This window comes from Macaca thibetana, chromosome 14 (genome assembly GCF_024542745.1).
Source record: "Macaca thibetana thibetana isolate TM-01 chromosome 14, ASM2454274v1, whole genome shotgun sequence".
NCBI lineage: Eukaryota > Metazoa > Chordata > Mammalia > Primates > Cercopithecidae > Macaca > Macaca thibetana.
The window spans coordinates 51,981,959-52,001,481 of NC_065591.1; the positions used below are offsets into that span (position 1 = coordinate 51,981,959).

Sequence of the window (19,523 nt, forward strand, 5' to 3'; positions counted from 1 at the left end):
AAGTACTGGGAAGGGCCCAATAAATGTTGATTGGATCATGAGGATGGAGCCCTAATAAATGGATTAATGTAGATAATTTCAGGAGTTGGTCAGTTATCAAGATAGCTGGTTATTATAAAAGTGAGCCCAGCCCTTCGTGTTTTCTCTTGCCCAAGTTCTCTTGCTTTTCTACCTTTTGTTATAGATGACACAGCATGAAGGCCCTTGCCTGCTGGTGAATTGCTTTTGGACTTTCCAGCCTCCAGAACCATAAGCTAAATAAATTCCTGTTCATTATAAACTACCCAGTGTCAGATATTCTGTTACAGCAACGGAAAATGGACTAAGAGTAAGATTTTAATAGGACGGATGAAGCCACAAGATGGCTGAGGTTTAAAAGGCACATTGTTGGTAATAAGCAAAAATACAATTCTTTTTTTTCCCTTTAAACTCTATTGGACTTGAAAAAAGTACCAATTTTTATATACCTTGCTTGGTACATTGGAAATAACATGGGCTTTTTGTTAGAATGGAATTTTAATCTTATCTCTAAGATTTCCTCATATATGAAACAGGATAATAATATAGAGTTGTTTTAAGGTTTAAATAGGAGAAAATATATAAACTTCCTAGAATATCGATAATGAAAATAGAATAAATGGTCTCCATACACTGTGCATTTGTCTTTGTTCTTGCATATATCATTACCATTAATTGATACTATCTGGAAATAGTGTCCCAAGGAGCAATTATTTATTTTGTTACTGTAGTTTTGAAGATTCTATCCCGCAACCCCCACCTCCTGTTTGGACAGAATGTCCAAGAGAAGGGGAAGTAATTGCATCATCCTTTTCTCAGTTAACTTTTGGCAGTCTCCTGAATGCCTGCCCCTAGCCAACAGGCCGAGTGGTTCCAGCCTCTGTACAGATGATGTCTAGATTATTTTGAATTTAAATTTATTTCTATCATGCCTAAACGTAGTAATGAATAGTGAGATATTTTCATTTTGTTTTCAGTAGTCTGGTAATTTTGTTTTCAGTAGTCTGGTAATTATTTTTTGATGATTACAAGATCCAAACAACAATAAACTTTAGTTTGTCTAGACATTAGGGATTCAAGTGCCAGATTCTGAGGGACCTTTTTATAGTAAGGAGTGTAGATATAGGAAATGAGGAGCCATTCAGTTTTTAGGAAGGCCGTTCTGATTACAACAAAGCCAGTATGAAATTGAACGGTGGTAAGGAGGTCAGCCAACATTTTTACTGATAGATGATAAGGGCTTAAATAAAGGCAGCAGTCGTATGAATGAAAGGGAGAGGAGTCAAAAGAAGATGCTAAAGTAGACTTGGTATGGGGAAATGAGAAAGAAGTAAAGGATGATTTCAAAGTTTTTAGCTTGATGAATAGAAATGACATTAATTGATGTGATAGGCCAAGATGATGAGACTGACCATTGAAGTTGGGGTGCCTATTAAAGAATTCAGATAGTAATAATGCAAACATAGATTCTATGTAGTGTATAAATCCTGATGTTTGCAAGGGTTTGGTCCTCATTTCTGTTTTGTTTCCTGTCTCTCTCAACCCAGCAAGTAGAGAAGAGAGGAAGATGGAATCCTAATGAACGCCAAGATTTAATGAGGGTGAAGGATGAGGCAACAGTAGAACTTGAATAGAAGTGCTACAGGTGGGAGAGAGATGCAGGATATGGAATCATGAGAGGAGTCTTTTTTCCCCTTTCCAGGATGAGTTTTTTGAGCACAGGAATAATGTCTAACTTACTTCACCACCTTGCATATTGGCATATTATAGTAAATGCTTGTAAGTGCTTGACTGAATGAATGAATGAATGAAATCAGACAAATATATTGTCACTGAATATGGCACAGAGGATGGTTAAAAATGAAGAGATTATTAGATATTATAAAATAGTATATAACATGTGCCAGTGGCCTTTCAACCATTTACAGTTATAACGTAGCTTATTGATAAAATTTTAAAACACTAGCATTTTTGTGTATTTTTACACAAACATAAAACACGTTATGTTTGTGTAGGCAAACATAGGCATAGTTTTTCCAAACATCTCAACTTGAATTTCACTTATTTTTTTAGTATGCTTGTAACCCTATGACTACTGGGAGTGAGGGCTGGGGAAAAATCTTTCACGTGGTAATACCTAAGTTTTATTGACAAATGAAATGTGAATATGATTTTTCAGCTGATTTTTGAGCACTTTCATCTGAACATTCTTTACTTTCTTATGGCTTGCTGTGAAATACATGCTGATTACTTTAAGTAGGATTGATTAGGAAAACATATAGGTATTTCCCTCCTGCCACCTGTTTACCATCCAGTGTAATAGTGGTAGAAAATCTGAATCTGAATTTGCCTTGTTTATCTGTTCCTCGTAGTTAGCTTTTTGGTCACTGCCACCCATGGTTTAGGATCATTCTTCCCTCAGTGGACATCTGTGGCTATCCTATTCAGAAGAATATCTGATAGTTAAGGATAAGGAAGAGATAAAATGCTCTTCAAAGATATGTTAGTCTGTATTCCCAGATATTCTGGAGGCTGCATTGGGAGGATCACTTGAGCCCAGGAGTTGGAGACTGCAGTGAGTTATGATTGCATCATTGTACTCCACTCTGGGTGACAGATGGAGACCCTGTCTCGAAAGAAATGGCTGGGGGCGGTGGCTCATGCCTGTAATCTCACCACTTTGGGAGGCTGAGGTGGGAGGATCACTTGAGGCCTAGAGTTCAAAGAAAGAGTTAAAGAAAAAGAAAAAGAAGAGGAGAGAAAGACAGAGAAAGAGAGAAGAAAGAAAAGAAAACTTAATCCCTGAAATAGTTTATACTTGAGGATATGTAGAATAAGGAAAAATGTTCTAAATCTCATTCTACAGAATCTACCAAACTTCTACCTCTTTTCTCTCATTGTTTCTTTCTGCTATCTTTATACCTTTTGTATCTCATTTGGTGACTACTTTTTTTCTTTCTCCTTTGTTTCTCTGATTTGTTCATTCTCCCCATTTTCTTCTCTTTGACCTCATCTCTTCAGTACGGATAACTAGTCATAAAGCAAAATTGAGGTTTTTAAAAGTTTTTTTGTATTGAATACATTTTTATTTTTATAATCTAAAATTCAGATGAGATCGACATACTTTTATGTACAAAATAATTCATGGTTTTTATATCATCTAATACCTGATTGATTTATGATACAGTCATTCTTAAGGAAATAACAAGTAGGAAATAGGGTTCCTTTTCCAGGAGCAGGCAGCAATAAACTATGTGGCATTTGCTCAGGAATTTGCATCAGTCATTGATTCAAAGGAAGAATTTGAATCAGCAGTTCTTCCTGTCTCCGTCTTTTATTTTTATTTAACTCATGGATCTACCTATATATTTATATATTTATTATATTAAATGAGCATTTAATGAGCATTTAATATAATAAATATATAATTTCTTTGTGAAATTTTACTGCAATACTACATAAAATTCAGGAAAGCAGGCCGGGCACGGTGGCTCAAGCCTGTAATCCCAGCACTTTGGGAGGCCGAGACGGGCGGATCACCAGGTCAAGAGATGGAGACCATCCTGGCTAACACAGGGAAACCCCGTCTCCACTAAAAATACAAAAAATTAGCCGAGCGTCCTGGCAGGCGCCTGTAGTCCCAGCTACTCGGGAGGCTGAGGCAGGAGAATGGCGTGAACCTGGGAGGCAGAGCGTTCGGTGAGCCGAGATCGCACCACTTGCACTCCAACCTGGGCGACAGTGCGAGACTCTGTCTCAAAAATAACAAAAAACTCAGGAAAGTATAGTATTTTCCCAGTTTTGGAATTTCCCTTTGACTTTTATGTACAACTCTACCTCACCTCCCCCCATCAAATCCAGCTTGGAAAAGTATATAGAAGGTATACAGGAGTGGGTGTCAGGAAACCTGAGTTCCAGTCCAAATTGTATAACTTTGTTTAAATTGTTTAACTTCATTTGGTTTCTCTTTTGGTGTCTGCAATTTCTGAAAATCAAATTATCTATTTCCAAACAAATACTTTAGTCTCAGCATTTTTCAAGATCAAGATTTTGTTCTATATAGTGAATTATCATTGTTCTTTATAATACCGTTTAGCAGCATTGTGACCTTTGGCAAAGTTACTAAAATTCTGAGGCTTTCTAGTCTGTATATGGGGATCATAATGCCTACCTTGCAAGATGATTGTGAAGATTAAATTGGATAGTGAATGTGGTTTAAAAGTGTTTAGCTCAGGTATTCTGTAAAGCTGTTGTTAAGTGAGTTTCCTTATCATTTCATTTGACTGTAGTAGAAATAGCAGTTACAAGCCTCACATGTGAAAAGGCATGAAGTATATGAATTGAATTGATAAAACATTTTTATGGTTATTGCACTATAAGGAAACATCAGAATGTTTACATACATTTATTTTTGAGTAAAAATTAAATTTCTATTCAGAGTTTTTAACTTCATTAAAGAAATAATCATTAAAGAAATAATAACATTGGTTATTTGTTTTTACTATATGCTTTCCTAAGCATCTTAAGCTTTTAGTAATTAGGAAATGTGTTCCAAGTGAAATTTTGTCTAAAAGAATCATTCTGTGAAATTGTTTTTGCCTTTTTGGTACCATAATGATATTTGGATACATGAGGTACCTATACAGCAGTTGTTTAAGTATATTTACTAAATATAAATAGCACATTATTAAACTGTTACATAGTGGTAGCAGATTCAATAGACAAATCAAATGAAAAGTACCTAAAAAGACCTCTGGTGTTTATTTTAATTTGATTTGTGGCATTTGTATGGTTAGTATTTTATAATCTATTCACTTTAAAAATATATCACAATAATAATAATATCAAGTCTGTACAATTCTATGACTATTTTATTCTGCATGGAATAGATTTAAAGGTCAACACTGCTCTTTTATGTAGGTTATGGGTGCTACATGTGTGCTTTCAGAGCAGTAGTGTGAGGAAGCTTGGAGTGGGATGGCAGGACGGCCTCATCCCTATGACGGTAACTCCAGTGATCCAGAGAATTGGGATCGGAAATTGCATAGTAGACCTCGTAAACTTTATAAACATTCAAGGTAGGTAGAAAACATGTATTTCGCGTATGAAAACTCTGCTGAAACTGATTGTAAGGAATACCGCTGCATTTGGTTGTGGCAATTCCTGTCAGAGGATGGAGAATATTTTACAAAACATTATGAATGTTTATCTGTCTCCATAGATAACTGTTGGAGAAACATTTCTTTTTAATTTTTTAATATTTGTATTTCTGTCTCTAAAGATGGTAAAAATCTCCCTAGTTGACCCCATGAATAAATGCTATAATTTACTTAACTGGGGACTCTCACATGACAGGTTAGTTCTTTGTATTTAAAACTCTCTAATAGGAATGTATTTTGTGTCTAAATACATTGTATACCTTACACAGGATAATATATAGATTTATGTCAGTGTTTGCTTCCTACATTTTTAACTATCTGAGTTTATATTGTGTTGTTATCCTTCTTATTAATGAGAAAAATTAATCTTTCTGGAATGACTCCACTGGTTTATTTAAAGTTTGCTGCATGAAATAAAATTCATTTCAAGTTTCAGCCCATCTATCTATTATTTTTAAAACTTTCATTTTCTGCTGTGTAACTTAATGAGGAATACCTCATTTTATACACTTTGATCTGAAATTTTAAGATGTTAATTGACAACTCAGAAACCTCACATATTACAGGTATGTAAGCATGTTTTCATAAAGCAAAATCTTCTATGAATATTATTTAGGGCATATTATTGAGCATTTAACTTACTTGAATATAAATTTCTCCTTACCACTGATAACAAATACCAGCTTTCTTGAAAAAAAAAAAAAAGCCGTAATATTGTAATAATGAAATTTTGTGATTTTAAAGAAATAGTTCAGATACTTCATACACTATAGCTAGAAAATTTGAGTGATTGGTACTTTTTAAGTCTCCTGATAATATGTTCACCTTTATTGTGGACTTTTAATGTGATGAGGTCTAAAATGTTAGTATTGAGTTGACTTTTTTATAATTCATAAGTCCATGCCAAATGGTATGGGTGTTTTTTTATTTTTTTATGTTTGTTCATTCTGTGTGTGTGTGTGTGTGTGTCAGCATCCAAACTGGGGCTTTTGTTCTTTTTCTCTATTTCATAGAAATTATTTTGTCATTTAGATTAAAGAGATGTTGGTTTTACCAGGTGTGGTGGTTCATGCCTTTAATCCCAACACTTTGGGAGGCTGAGGCAGGCAGATCACTTGAGGTCAGGAGTTTGAGACCAGCCTGGCCAACATGACAAAACCCCATCTGTACTAAAAATACAAAAATTAGCCAGGAATGGTGGCATGCACCTGTAATTCCAGCTGCTTGGGAGGCTGAGTCATGAGAATTGCTTGAACCTGGTAGGCGGAGGTTACAGTAGGCCACTGCATTCCAGCCGGGATGACAGAGTGAGATTCTGTCTCAAAAAAAAAAAAAAAAAAAAAAAAAAAAAGTATTGGTTTTATCACATTAAATGTGGGGCTGTATTTATATCTACTATGTTATATATATATGTGTATTTTTTTCAAGTGAATTATATAGTATTCATCCTAGTTCTTGCTGTTTTTCTGCTGAGGTATAATACTGCATTATATAATGAAGAGGTGACAAGGGAGAAAATAAGCCATTGTTTTATAAAAGCTACATACATAACAGCAGGAAAAATTTATAAAAATGAACAGTACATTTTTCATTATTGTTTCATTGTCAATAACAAATACCAAAGCTCTTCTTGATAACTGTAACATCAGTAACTTTTTAGTGCTGTTTTTACTTTTTTTTTTTTTGGAAATGGGTTCTCACTTTGTCAGTCAGGCTGGAGTGCAGTGGCACCATCTCAACTTACTGCAACCTCTGCTTCCTAGGCTTAAGCAATCCTCCCTCCTCAGCCTCTGGAGTACCTAGGACTACAGACATGCACCACCACCACAACAAGCTAATTGGAGCTATTTTTAGGTAGACTGCAGCAGTATTTAGGGTTATTTGAGTGAAGAACATTAAAATAAAATGGAAAATAAATACCAGTGAATTGATTTTTTTTAAATGCAGACTATGAAGTCCTTTAAATGAGTTTATTTTAGCCTCATTCATGGAAAATCTGCTCAAGGAAGAACTTTTAGAGACCTCCTGTCCCTATATGCTTAGGAACGTATAACTTAGGACACTTACAAAGTATGATTTGACTTTTTTAAAGTGTTACTTTTTGAATTATTAGTAAATTAATTGAGAGGTTTTAAAAAGTAATAGCAGGTATTAATGAGAACTTGCCTTCAGTTCAGGAGAGATTCAAAAGTGTACTGTTATGGAATGGTTTAGTGTCAACATATGGAACTATTAGAGGACAATAAGTCACTTAAACTATGGTAATGAGTTGTAAAATAAGGGTTCAGAGAAGGAATCATTATCAGCTTGAGTAGGTGAAAATGAGACTTGAGCTAATCCTGGATGATTAGAGTATTAGGTAGATGGAGGACATTTCTGGCAGGGATCTTCAGATTTCCTTGCCTGGAACTGAAGGTGGAGCTCTGTGGATAGTATTATTGTTCCCATTTGGCAAATGAAAAAAAAAACGAAATTAGTAAACTTGCCCAGGACCATCCAACTTGTAAATAGCAGAGCTGGGATTTATAAACAAGTTTCTCATTGTTTTCTTTTTCAAATTTTAAATAGCTTATTATGGTGTATTTTAAATACATGCAAAATAGAACAGATGTAATGAACCCCTGGTATTCATCACCTAGCTTTAAGTTACCAACTCATGGCTGATTTTGTTTCATCATGCCTCTCCTACTCTCATTCCTTTTTTGAATGTTGTGTATTTTATTTAGGTATGTTTGAGTAAAAGAAAACAAGACTAAACACTGGCTGATGTTAGGGGTTTATTTTTCTTTTATATAAGAAATCCAGAGAGAGGCAATGGCAGATGCATGTTTAGTGGCTTAAGGATGTTAGGGTCAAAAATCTCTTGTTTTCTTGGCTTTCCTCTCATTATCACAAGGTGGATATTATAGTTCCAGATATCATGTTCACTTTCTAGACAAGAAGGAAAAAGGGTACAATGGAAAAGGGCTTCATTTATATCAGGAAATTAAATTTCTCAGAAATTTCCAGCAGATATCTGCTTATAAACCAGTCATTGGCTAGAATCATGTCATATGGCCATCTCTGGATCAGGGACACTGAGAAATACGGTTTTTAAATTGGGCACATTGTCACCTTGAACAGTTGGGCCTTTAAATCTATAACATAAGGAAATAAGCATACTTTATTGTTTGGTTTTTATAGATAATCTAAATTTTGTCTTGTTGAAATTTGTGTTTTGTTCTTTTTATGTTTTGGAATAGCCAGACTTTTTCTAGTCTTGTACTTTTGATTTTTTCCCTACTTTTCCTTGCTGGCTAGCATAAAAATAAATTTTTTGATTTATAAAAGTAACAGCAACAGTTACTATCTAATGTGTATTTACCATGAAGGTTTGAGAGTTTGGGAGCATTGCCTTGTGGTTTCTGTTCTATCTAAACAACTTTAGGTACTTTAAAAAATTATTTAAGTATTACATTTTACTTTTGATCATTTTCTTTCTTCTTTTTTCAAAAGATTAAAAAATTTAAAAAACTGGCACATAATCGTGTATATTTATGGGGTACATAGTGATATGATTTGTGTATCATACAGTGATCATATCAGAGTAAGTAGCATGTCCATCATTTCAAATATTTATCTTTTTTTGTGTTGGGAATATTCAGTAAAAGGTGCTTTCTTTTTTAAACTTTTCCTTTGAATGTAGGTATATATCTCTTTAAAAAATTTGTTTACAGTTAGAGAAACTAATCTGAACATGGATGGACTTTTAGGGTGCCTGTGGTCTCTCAGCAGGTCTATATGATTGAATTTGTGTAAGATTTACTGAATTGGTTTAAAATTAGTTTTAAAATTACTGAATTTGTTTGTAAGTTGCTCAACTTATTTCTGGGTGAGTAGTTGTATAGTTATATAGAGAGTGCATTAGTTGTATACTTGTGTGATATCTATATAGAACAGTTTGATAGCCTGCTGAAGATGTTAAAGATCATTTCAGTTGAAATGTATTTGGTCTGGTTTTGTGACAACTTCTTTTTAAATTTTGAGTTAGAGGAGTTTTTGCTATTTAAAAAAGAAAAAGAAAAGCACTTTTTCTGTATAAGGAGGTTAAAATGTCTAGATAGATGTTACACTAAAAGCTCTTATATATTTGAATTGGGTGGAATATGACCATATAAAACTCAGGTCTGCAGTCCACTCAGGTTACTAAAGATAAATGGATGATACATTGAGTATGGACTATGCCGCAAGATTTCATTCCCACATGGAAGTACGCATGCTCGTTTCTCCTGAGACTGCATAAAGTCTGAACGTTCCAGTTTCCCTTTTAAATCACTTCATAGCCCTAGCAGCAGTTTAGAAATGCAAAAGTTTTGTTGCTTTAAAGAATAGTTCTTGAGTGGATTCTTAATTAAGTACAATAATATTTTCTCTTTGATTTTAAAGAGCTTTATTGTCCAGAATGGATACCCAATAAAATATTGAAAGGAAAAAGAAAGTTAGCTGTATCCTAGTTTTCTAAACCCTGGCAAGCTGGCAGAGCTAGAATTAGCTTTACAGATGGCATTTGGCAACATATCTACATATCTCTAAGCCCTCAACTCCTGCGTTTTGTTATGCCTGTCTATCAATTACAATATCCAATCACTGCTCAGAGATGGAGAAATGGGACGATCACAGCTCACACGATGCTGTTTTGTTAGAAACGTCAGTGCTGCACAACCCACGGCTGAGTCAGTGTCTGTGAGAAAATAAACTGAATTAATATGTAGAGGGGGTTGTATCTCTGAACATTTAACGCCTAAATATTGCAACAGCATTATTACACAGTAGAGGGAGGAAGCTAAAGGAAGTCTATGGACAGGTGAGGTAGGGGGAGATTGGGGAATTTTCTGATTGTTCAGAGGAATCTTGAAGATGATGGAAATATCAGATGTGCTAAAGTTTCCTAGTAATGCCCAAGGATGCTGACCTGGCTTTCAGTGCTTCATTGTTTGAAAGAGCAGAGTCCCTTTATACTCTGATTTCAAAATTTTTTTCTTGTTTTTGTGTGTCTACCTTGGCATATACTAAAGGAAGGTGTGTATTCATTTATTACATGATATCTCTGGGTTATAATTATTTACATATATGAATTTGAAAGAAAGATTGAGAGGGATATGTGTGACCTTTGTTTTATTATGATCATTTACATGACTAAAGATAAAAGATCATATGTCTGATTTTCAGTTTAATGACAAGTTACTTAAAATAAATGAAATATGTTTTTATTGTTTTTGTGGGTTTGATGCATTGTGTTTGGTGTTGTTTTTTATGAATATCATTAAAAATTTAAGGAGAGAGTAATTTTGAAATAATATTTTTGATGTATTTGAAAATAAATTCAAGATAAATGAAATAATTGAAATAATTTTCTAAAGAAGGAATTGAATATATTTTTACATTTGGATGAACTAAGGGTTAACTGAACCATTTATGTATAGTATTTTACAGAACTGAATGTACTTAAATGATAAAGCTCTAATTAGTTAAAATGACTTTCTTTCAAGTCAAAGAACCCAGAATCTGAATAGATGATCTAACTACTGCCACTGAGGTTTTGGATTAGTGAATATTAATTTTCAACCAGACAAAATTTCTAAATAAGGATAATGGTTTTTCCTGTGAGATTTTAAATCTTAACAGATGATATTGCTCACTTTATTAGGAAATTTTACAACAATTTAAAACATTTTGAATAATGGTTTTATTCCTTCTGTCTTTATTACCCTTATCCTGCTGATCCTTAATTTTATATGGACTTTTGGGATATACAGCATTTTACATTTACTTTGTTTTTAATGTATTTAAATGGTTTATAACATTCTTTCCTTGAAGTGTAAGGAAGTTCTTTTAATTTCCCCCATTTAATTTCTAAAAGTTTGAATGGTCATCTTATGGTTGTCATGACTTATTTATATAGTTCTGTTCGTGGTATGTTGTATTGACCTTTTTTGTGGCTTAGGGTCTAGAAATGTTTTTCTAAGCTTGTTAAATAGAGTTTTAAAAGCAGAATCTCAAGCCAGACCTTTTAATCTTATACTTTGTAGGATACTTTCCCCTGGTTCTGCTGATTCTTTTAAGATAATAATGTCTGTCTTATTGTGAAAATGGTACATATTCATTAGGTAAATTTGGTAAGCCCAGAAAAACATATAGAATAAAATGAAAATAAGTTTTTCTATTGTCAAGAGAAAACTAAATATTTTGTCATATAGCCTATTTTTTCTATGTATATATGAAAATATAAAATAACACATATGCACTTAAAAAGACATTACTGTAGTACTGTTATGTAACCTATCCTTGAAAAAAAAGAAATTTAATTATGAACATCCTTTAGTCATGAAGTGATTTTCTATTGCATAATTTTAAAAGATTACATAGTGTTTTGTACATATATATTTTGTAATTTATTTCACCAATCCACATTTTTCTGATAATTGATCAGAGAAAAGATTAGCATGATTTCACAGCATAAATATCTCCAAAAAGAAAGAATGTTGTAAGGAGTTAAGTAAAAATATAATTTTGATTAGTTTTCTGACAGAGAAAGATCTTCAGTGTCGTTACACAGTGAAGCCTTTAAAGACATACCCATTACTTTTAAAACAAAGCAAATAGTAAGATAACCATAATAAAGTATACAAAATAAATAAAAAATCAGGAAAACTAGAGCTCAGATGAACTGAGACTTCAGAAAAATGCCAAGACCACCAAAAAAGTTTTCTTATATTACATTTAATGTAAGAAGAATAATCAAGGAAAGTATAATAATAATGCATGACAATGAGGGGGAAAAATCTTTAGCTCTTGAAGCTTCTTTGTCAAAGTCGAAGAGGAAGCCACCCCCATCTCTAACAGAAATACAAATAAGACAAACATTGGTAGGAAGGACATAAAGACCAATATGAGTATAGAGGTAAAGAATGCATCTGATTAAGTGAGTTGTCTTCTGGGCTATTTAAAACATCTTATAAAAGGAACTGCATGCAACACCTTAAAATTATTGTTATTATGTGTGATCTTTGAAGATTTTCTGAGAATACAAGAACTGCTAAGAGATGGGAGATTCTGGGCTTGATTTTGAAACAGGTAGGAGATTTTGGAATTAAAAATGGAAAGGACTCATTTATGACTAACTTGAAGAAAAACAGTTTAAAAATGATTAGGAATAGGTTTGTTAAAATTAGATTGTCAGACCAGCTTAGATTTTTCTCTGATGCAGTTAGTAGACTAGCAACGCTATGATATATTTGGACTTAAGCTTAACTTTTGGTAAAGTCATTTTGATATCCTTGAGAGTAAGGTGGGGGAACAATAAGTTAGCTACCAGCTGATTGTGATAATTAATTACACCAATTCTGACTTTAAATGATCCCATCCAGAGACTGATTAATCTTGAAAGGTGGCTTTGTTCTTTGCTTTGTCATATTGCTTATATGGAGAAAGCAAATTATCAAATTTATCAGTGACAATGAGGAGTGAGCGATAGTAAATAATACACTAAATGATCCAAAATAATTTTTGAGGCTGAGTTGTTGTACTAAGTTTAGATGAACTTTTTGGGAGTATATTCGTAAGGCCTTTAAAACACCAGGATACATTAAGGTAGCACTGCTCTACAGCATCACATATGAAAAAGACCTGAGGGTGGCTGTTGGCAGTAAACTAGATATAAGACAAAAGTACCATATGGCTTCCCATCTTCTTCCTCACCCCTCCCCTAAAAAATCCATCTCAATTAATGGAAAAGAAGAATAGAGTAACTGTGCTGAATACCAAAGTATTATTATTTTTAGTTCTGTGTATATTCAAAAGGAAGGATGTGAAAAAGTTGGATATGTTGCCAGTTTAAGGAACTAAGAATTTAAGAGAAATCTTGGGCTGTGCGTGATGGCTCACACCTGTAATCCCAGCACTTGGGGAAGCTGAGGTGTGCAGGTTGCTTGAGGCCAGGAGTTTGAGACCAGCGTGGACAACATGGCGAAACCCCGTCTCTACTAAAATTACAAAAATTAGCTGGGCGTGTTGGTGCACGCCTGTAACCCCAGCTATGTTGACAGGCTGAGGCACGAGAATTGCTTGAACCCAGGAGGCAGAGGTTGCAGTGAGCGGAGATCACGCCACTGCACTCCAGTCTGGATGACAGAGTGAGAATCTTTTTCAAAAAAAAAGAAATCTTGTGACAGCTCTGTTTGGATATTAAGGAATGTCATGATAAGAGCTGTCTTCAGATATTTTAAGACTTTTCCTTTGAAAAGCAGTTAGACATGGTTTGAGTCAGACTTGTTTGAAGTTAGGAGCATGAACTCTGAAATTGAACTCCTTGGGTCACATCTCAGATCCAGCACTTAATTAACTATATGATTTCAGGCACCTTGCTTAGCCGCTAAGTTTCCATTTTCTCAGCTGTAAAATTGGGATGGTTTTGAGGATTAAGGTGCCCAGTATTGTTCTAAATGCCCAAGTGTTAGCATTGTTGTTGTTTTTATTTGGTCCCAGCAGGTAGAACTAAGGCAGTTGTTTTCAGCCCAGGTGATTTTATGTCTTCCAGTGGGCATTGGCAATGTCTAGGGACATTTTTGGTTAGGGAGCTGGAGGAAGTACTAGCATACTGGTGGATGGAGGCCAGGGATGCTGCTAAACATTCTATAATGCAAACAACAGCCTCTTTACAACAAAGAATAACCTGGGCCAAAACCCTGAACTTGGGTTAGGTAAAAAGGTTTAAGCCTTAATGTTAAGGAAAAACAGCCTAAGAGTCAGAACTTTCCAAGTCTAGAATGAAATTTTAAAAAGAGAAAAGTTCCCCTTCCCTGTCATTAGCAGTAGGTCAGCCAATTCGAGGACACTTTCTAGGTGAAGATTCAGGAATTAGATAAGTGTTTGGACTAGATTTTCTAAAGGGTTTTTCCTAAACTAAGGTTCTATGTTTCTGTGGATATTTCTTAGGATAGTTAGACATACTGAATTACAAAAACATCAAAGGGCCTCTGATAGAAATTCTCTTAGTCTTTAATTTCATCAATCTAATTACATTATAGATTTTTAATTTTTATTTTGATATTTAGGATTGAATAAAAGGCATAATGGAGAGAATTTAATAGAAAAAGGTTATGTTTTCAAAGGTCATTTGGAAGGAGTGATTGTGGGATGGCTGTGATTTGTCTTTAGAAATCTGTTTTGTGGCTGGGCGTGGTGGCTCACGCCTGTAATCCCAGCACTTTGGGAGGCCAAGGCAGGCAGATCACAAGGTCAGGAGTTCAAAACCAGCCCTGTCAACATGGTGAAACCCCACCTCTACTAAGAATACAAAAAATTAGGCAGGTATGGTGGTGGGCACTTGTAGTCCCAGTTACTTGGGAGGCTGAGGCAGGGGAATTGCCTGAACCCGAGAGGTGGAGGTTGCAGTGAGCTGAGAGTGCGCCACTGCACTCTAGCCTGGGCAACAGAGTGAGACTCCATCAAAATCTGTCTGTAAAAGTAATTTATTAAAATATTCACAATCATTAGATAAATATTTTAAAAACTGAGTCTTGTATTTGTACTTCATATCTTTTATACTCCAAAAGTTAAAGAAATTATAATATTTAAAAGCATTGCTTGAAAAATATTGGTTGTGTATGCATGCATTATAATATTCTTCTCAATCATTAACAGTACCAAGATCAGTAACTGGCACAATGTAGTTGCTTAGTAAATATTTATTGAACAAATACTCTTCAGCAGATACACAATAAACCTGTTCAACCATTAATTTAGCTTTGAACAATTTTTAATAGTGGCTAGCTATTTAAAAAAAAATTTTCATGCTAGGAAGTTGCTGAAGAATGTTAAGTAGTGACTGCCAACTCCCAAATTTGTATTTCTAGCCTAGACTTTTCCCCTGAACTTTAGACTTATGTGTCCGTAAGTATACACAGACTTATGTACACTCAGACGTGTAATAAGCATCTCACTTTTAACATGTCTAAGACATACCTACATTTCTAAACCTAGTCCTCTCACTCTCTCACTTGCATTCAGTAAATGGAACTTCCATTCTTCCAGTTGCTCAGGATAAAATCATGGAGTCATCCTTAACTCTTCTTTTTCTCTCACCTCCTACATTTCATCCATCAGTAAATTTCAGAGGCATATTCTTCAAAATATATAGTCTAGTACACTCTTTAACACGTAACTCTGCCATAACACTGGTCCAAGTCACTTTCAGCTTTAGCCTGATTATTTACAGTAACCTCTGAAATGGTCTCTTGGTTTTACCTTTGCCTCCTTTCTCCTATTCTCCCATGGTTTGCTTTGCAGCTAAAGTGATTCTGTTAAAACGTAAATTAGATCATTTAATTCACACTTCATTGCTACCCATTTCACTCAAACAAAAGCAAAAACCCTTTAAACATTCCTTCAAGGCCTGTCATAATCTTGTTCTAGTCTTGCCTAAGAGCTACCTTTTTAACATGGTCATTCTTATTTTCTATGCTCCAGCAACCCTGGGCTTCTTGAATGTCTTGAAAAAGCCAGGGATGATTCTTACCACAGGGCCTTAGCATTTGCTATTCCCTTCTGTATTTCATAGTTCTATTTCTTACATATTTAGGTCTTTGTTTAGACATTTCCCCCTCAGAGAGTTCTACTTTGACCATTCAAAATGGTGACACTCTGTTTTTGTTACCTTTATTTTCCCTTATAACATTTATCACCTTACGTTAGTATCTGGGTCTTCATGTGACTTCAGTTGAAATTTGACAAGATACTCTTAGGCCCTGCTACTGCTACTGCTGCTGCTGCTGCAATGGGATTTTAGGAAGAAGGGAAAGATGTCAGGATTTAGAAATAGTATTAAAACTATTTTTAGGTTATATATATTTCTTGCTGAAGTTGTCTTTGTGGGGGTAATCTGGGATTTAAGTATCATTTGAAAAATATTTTTATGGGAAAAACATATCCGACAACAGACTTACAGGTGATCTTTGAGAATTTAACTAATTCTTCAGTTGAGAACTTCCCTTTTCCATTATTAAGCCTTTGTTCCTTGGGAAACTGACCATATATTAAGCAGAAGAGCAGAAAGTTTATAGAAGGCTAATTGACCAAAAAAAGGAAATGAGAGAGAAATTGTTATCAAATCTATTTAGAAGTTTGATAGCATTTTTTATATTATAGTTACTGACATTTAATATAGGGATCAACAAACTTTTTCTGTATAGGGCTGGATAGTAAATATTTTTGGCTATGTTGGCTACAGTCACCGTCCTAATCACTCAACTTTGTCATTGTAGCATGAAAACAGCCATGAACAATAATCATGAATAGACATGGCTATGTTCCAATAATACTTTATTTACAAAATCAGGCAATGGGTAGAATTTGGACCATGAGCCATAGTTTGCTAAATCCTGACTTAACACATTAATGATCCTTATAAAAAGCAAATCAGTTGCTTCAAAAATATATTAATATAAAATCATTTAAAAGCTTTAGTTTAAAAAACTGCAACAGGGGATATGGTATTTGTTAGAATAGTAAAAAAAAAAAAAAAAAAAAAAAAAAAAAAAAAAAAGTCAGCTAATTTTTCTCCCAGAATAAAAATAGGATTTAAAATATTGCTTCTTTATTGAGGTCCGACTAATTCAAATGGATAGGAATATTGTCAGTGGAAAAAAAACACACTCAAACTCCAGGGTATGGGGCAGGACACCTTCTGAAATGAGGGGCCTATGGCCTATAAGCAAAGTAGGTCAGGGGATTTCTTTATGGTCAGCTCCATTACAGAAAGGCAGGGGAAGAGTAGAATGTATTTTTAGTTTCTAAGGCCTGCCTTGGAGAGAAAAAGGAGCCATGAAAAGAGGGCAGGTGAAGGTCAGAGAGAGAGATTCTGTTTTCTGAGGCCTAAAGTGCCCCCAACATTATAACAAGGGCAATGGGAGTTATGAGCCAGGAAACATGGACAAAAACATGTATATAGCCTTTTATGGAGACATACATGGTTTTTTACAGAGCTATGTATAGTTTTTTATATTACAGTTTTGTGTATTTGTCAACAGTTTTCTGATATGAGTGCTACTTATATCAGCTACTTATGGAAATTTTTCTTATATTATTTCCTTGAAAATGTCCTCCTGTCTATTTTCTCTGTTCTCTGTAGAACATATGTTAGTTGAATGTTGACCTCCTTCATTAGTTCTCTTTTTAAATGCTTTCTTATTTTCCATTTCTTTGTATTTTTGTTCTTTTAAGGATATATTCAATATTTTCTTTCAACCCTTCTAGTAACCTTGTAAAAATTTCTGCTATTATTTTGAATTTCTCAGAACTTTTTCTTATTCTTTAATTTTTTTAAAATTGCAGCATTCCTGTCCTTATTTTATGGATACCTTTTTATGTTCCTGAATTTATCATAGTTTAGTGTTTTTTTGTCTCCACATTATCGCCCCTTTTGTTATATATATTAAGCTTTTTCATTGTGAAATAATTTTAGATTTACAAGAAGTCACAAAAAATCATACTGTGAGTTCCCAGGTACTCTACTCAGCCTCCTTCAATGATAACATCTTACATAACTTTAGTACATTATGAGAACCAGGAAACTGACATGGGTACAATACTAATAACTACATTATTGACCTTTCTTGTATTTTATCAATTTTTACATGCACTTTTTCTTTTTTCTGGTACATAGTTCTGTGATATTTTATCGTATGTATAGATTCATGTAACTTCCACCACAATCGGGATATAGAACTGTTCTATCACCACAAAGAAATTCTCTTATGTTACCCCTTTATAGTTACACCCTCTCTCCAACTCTGACCTGTGGCAACCCCGGATTTGGTTCTATATCCCTATAAGTTTGTTGTTTTGAGAACATTATATAAGTGGAATGATATAGCGTATAAACTTTTGGGTTTGGGTTTTTTCATTCAGTGTAATGCTTTTGGATCCATTCACATTTGTTGTAGATATCAATAGTTTTTTTTAAATTGCTGAATAATTTTCTATGGTATGACTGTACTACAGTTTACCCATTCAAAAAATGGCTTGGTTTTTGTTATAAACTTTGCAGTACTGTTGGATTTTAAAAACTCTGTACGTATTAGTTTAGTATTATAAACTTTTTCCCCTTGTAGGAGTATCTAGTTTCATTGAACAAAACGAGACCCTTATGTTTTTCTTCAGTTCTTAGGAACCTGCCTGCCATTGAAAACTGTTGCTGTAATTAGAATTTTTAAACAAATTAGGTGACGAAATCATATGCAGAAGTTCATACCAGATTTGCATTCTAAAGTTTGATGTGAATAGATATTTGCTTCTACACTTGATCTTAGTCAAAAGGCCGAGAAGCGATAGATACTTGCTTCTGAGAGTGACCATTTTAATAAGATTTAAAGGTTTTTAGAAACTTTACTGCCTGTTGATTCACCTTATGCTTCAAAGCATTATTTTGAAACAAAGTGAAAAGTTGATAGTAAAGAAAACAGAAGCATTATTAAGTCGTAAAGCTGCAAAATTTAAAAATGGAAATATTTTCTTTTTTGTTTAAGGTGGATTTGTTTGTGTAACTAGAGGTGCTTGGAAGTGATTGATATTCCTCAGTTTAAGAAAATTGTGATCTCAGAGGATCATGATTAAGGGTTCTGATTTGGGCTTTGGTAGTAAGTTTACTGGGTAGTATACGTTGGTTTGTGAAGTTTTCAAGTGGTGATCAGTTGGTGATGGTAGATGTTTTTAATCTGATTGTAGAAATGCTTTTGGTTTCTTGGGACCATGGACCATATTACAAGAAGAGGATGCCAGAATCTATATAGATTGGTAAGAGAAGGAATTTAGTGCACTCTGCTAAGAAAAGTGTGAAAAGAAAGGACTATTAGAAGAAGAAAGGCATGACTTTTGTTACTTAAGTGTAATTGAAATGGTTAAGTATTTGTTTTCTATTATGGTATTCTCAGGCAGCTGTGTTTTGGCCAAGAGGTCAATTCTGGTATACAATTTGGTACATATATATACACCCATAAAACCTTACCATAATTAGGATAATGAGCATATACATCACACTCAAAAACTTCTTTGGTGCCCTTTGTAACCCTTCCCTTTGAACTCTTAATACCCCTTTTTTGTGAAACCACCAATATGTTTTCTGTTGCTCTATACATTATTCTGTATTTCCTAGAATTTTATATAATTTATTTTTTGGGGGTGGGGAGAGATCTGGCTTCTTTCATTCAGTGTAATTATTTTGAGATTGATTCATGTTGTAACTTATGTCAGTAGTTCATTCTTTTTTATTGTTGAGTAGTATTCCATTGTGTGGATATATCGCAAATGGTT

The 19,523-nt window shown here is 34.1% G+C and overlaps 1 protein-coding gene across 7 annotated transcripts in view; it reads left to right on the plus strand.

Moving 5' to 3' along the window:
* Positions 1-19,523, plus strand: part of BTBD10 (BTB domain containing 10) — a 72,002-nt gene that overhangs the window by 15,598 nt on the left and 36,881 nt on the right. For 2 of the 7 annotated variants that reach the window (XM_050758842.1, XM_050758844.1), the window contains exon 2: positions 4,939-5,096. The exons of 2 other annotated variants lie outside the window; for them this stretch is intronic. In XM_050758842.1, coding sequence (XP_050614799.1) covers positions 4,996-5,096 — 101 coding nt within the window. In that variant the 5' untranslated portion in view covers positions 4,939-4,995. Of the gene's footprint in view, positions 1-4,938; positions 5,097-5,141; positions 10,236-17,596; positions 19,008-19,523 lie in introns of those variants that run through there. 3 more of the 7 variants (XM_050758841.1, XM_050758845.1, XM_050758848.1) reach the window with 3 other exon arrangements.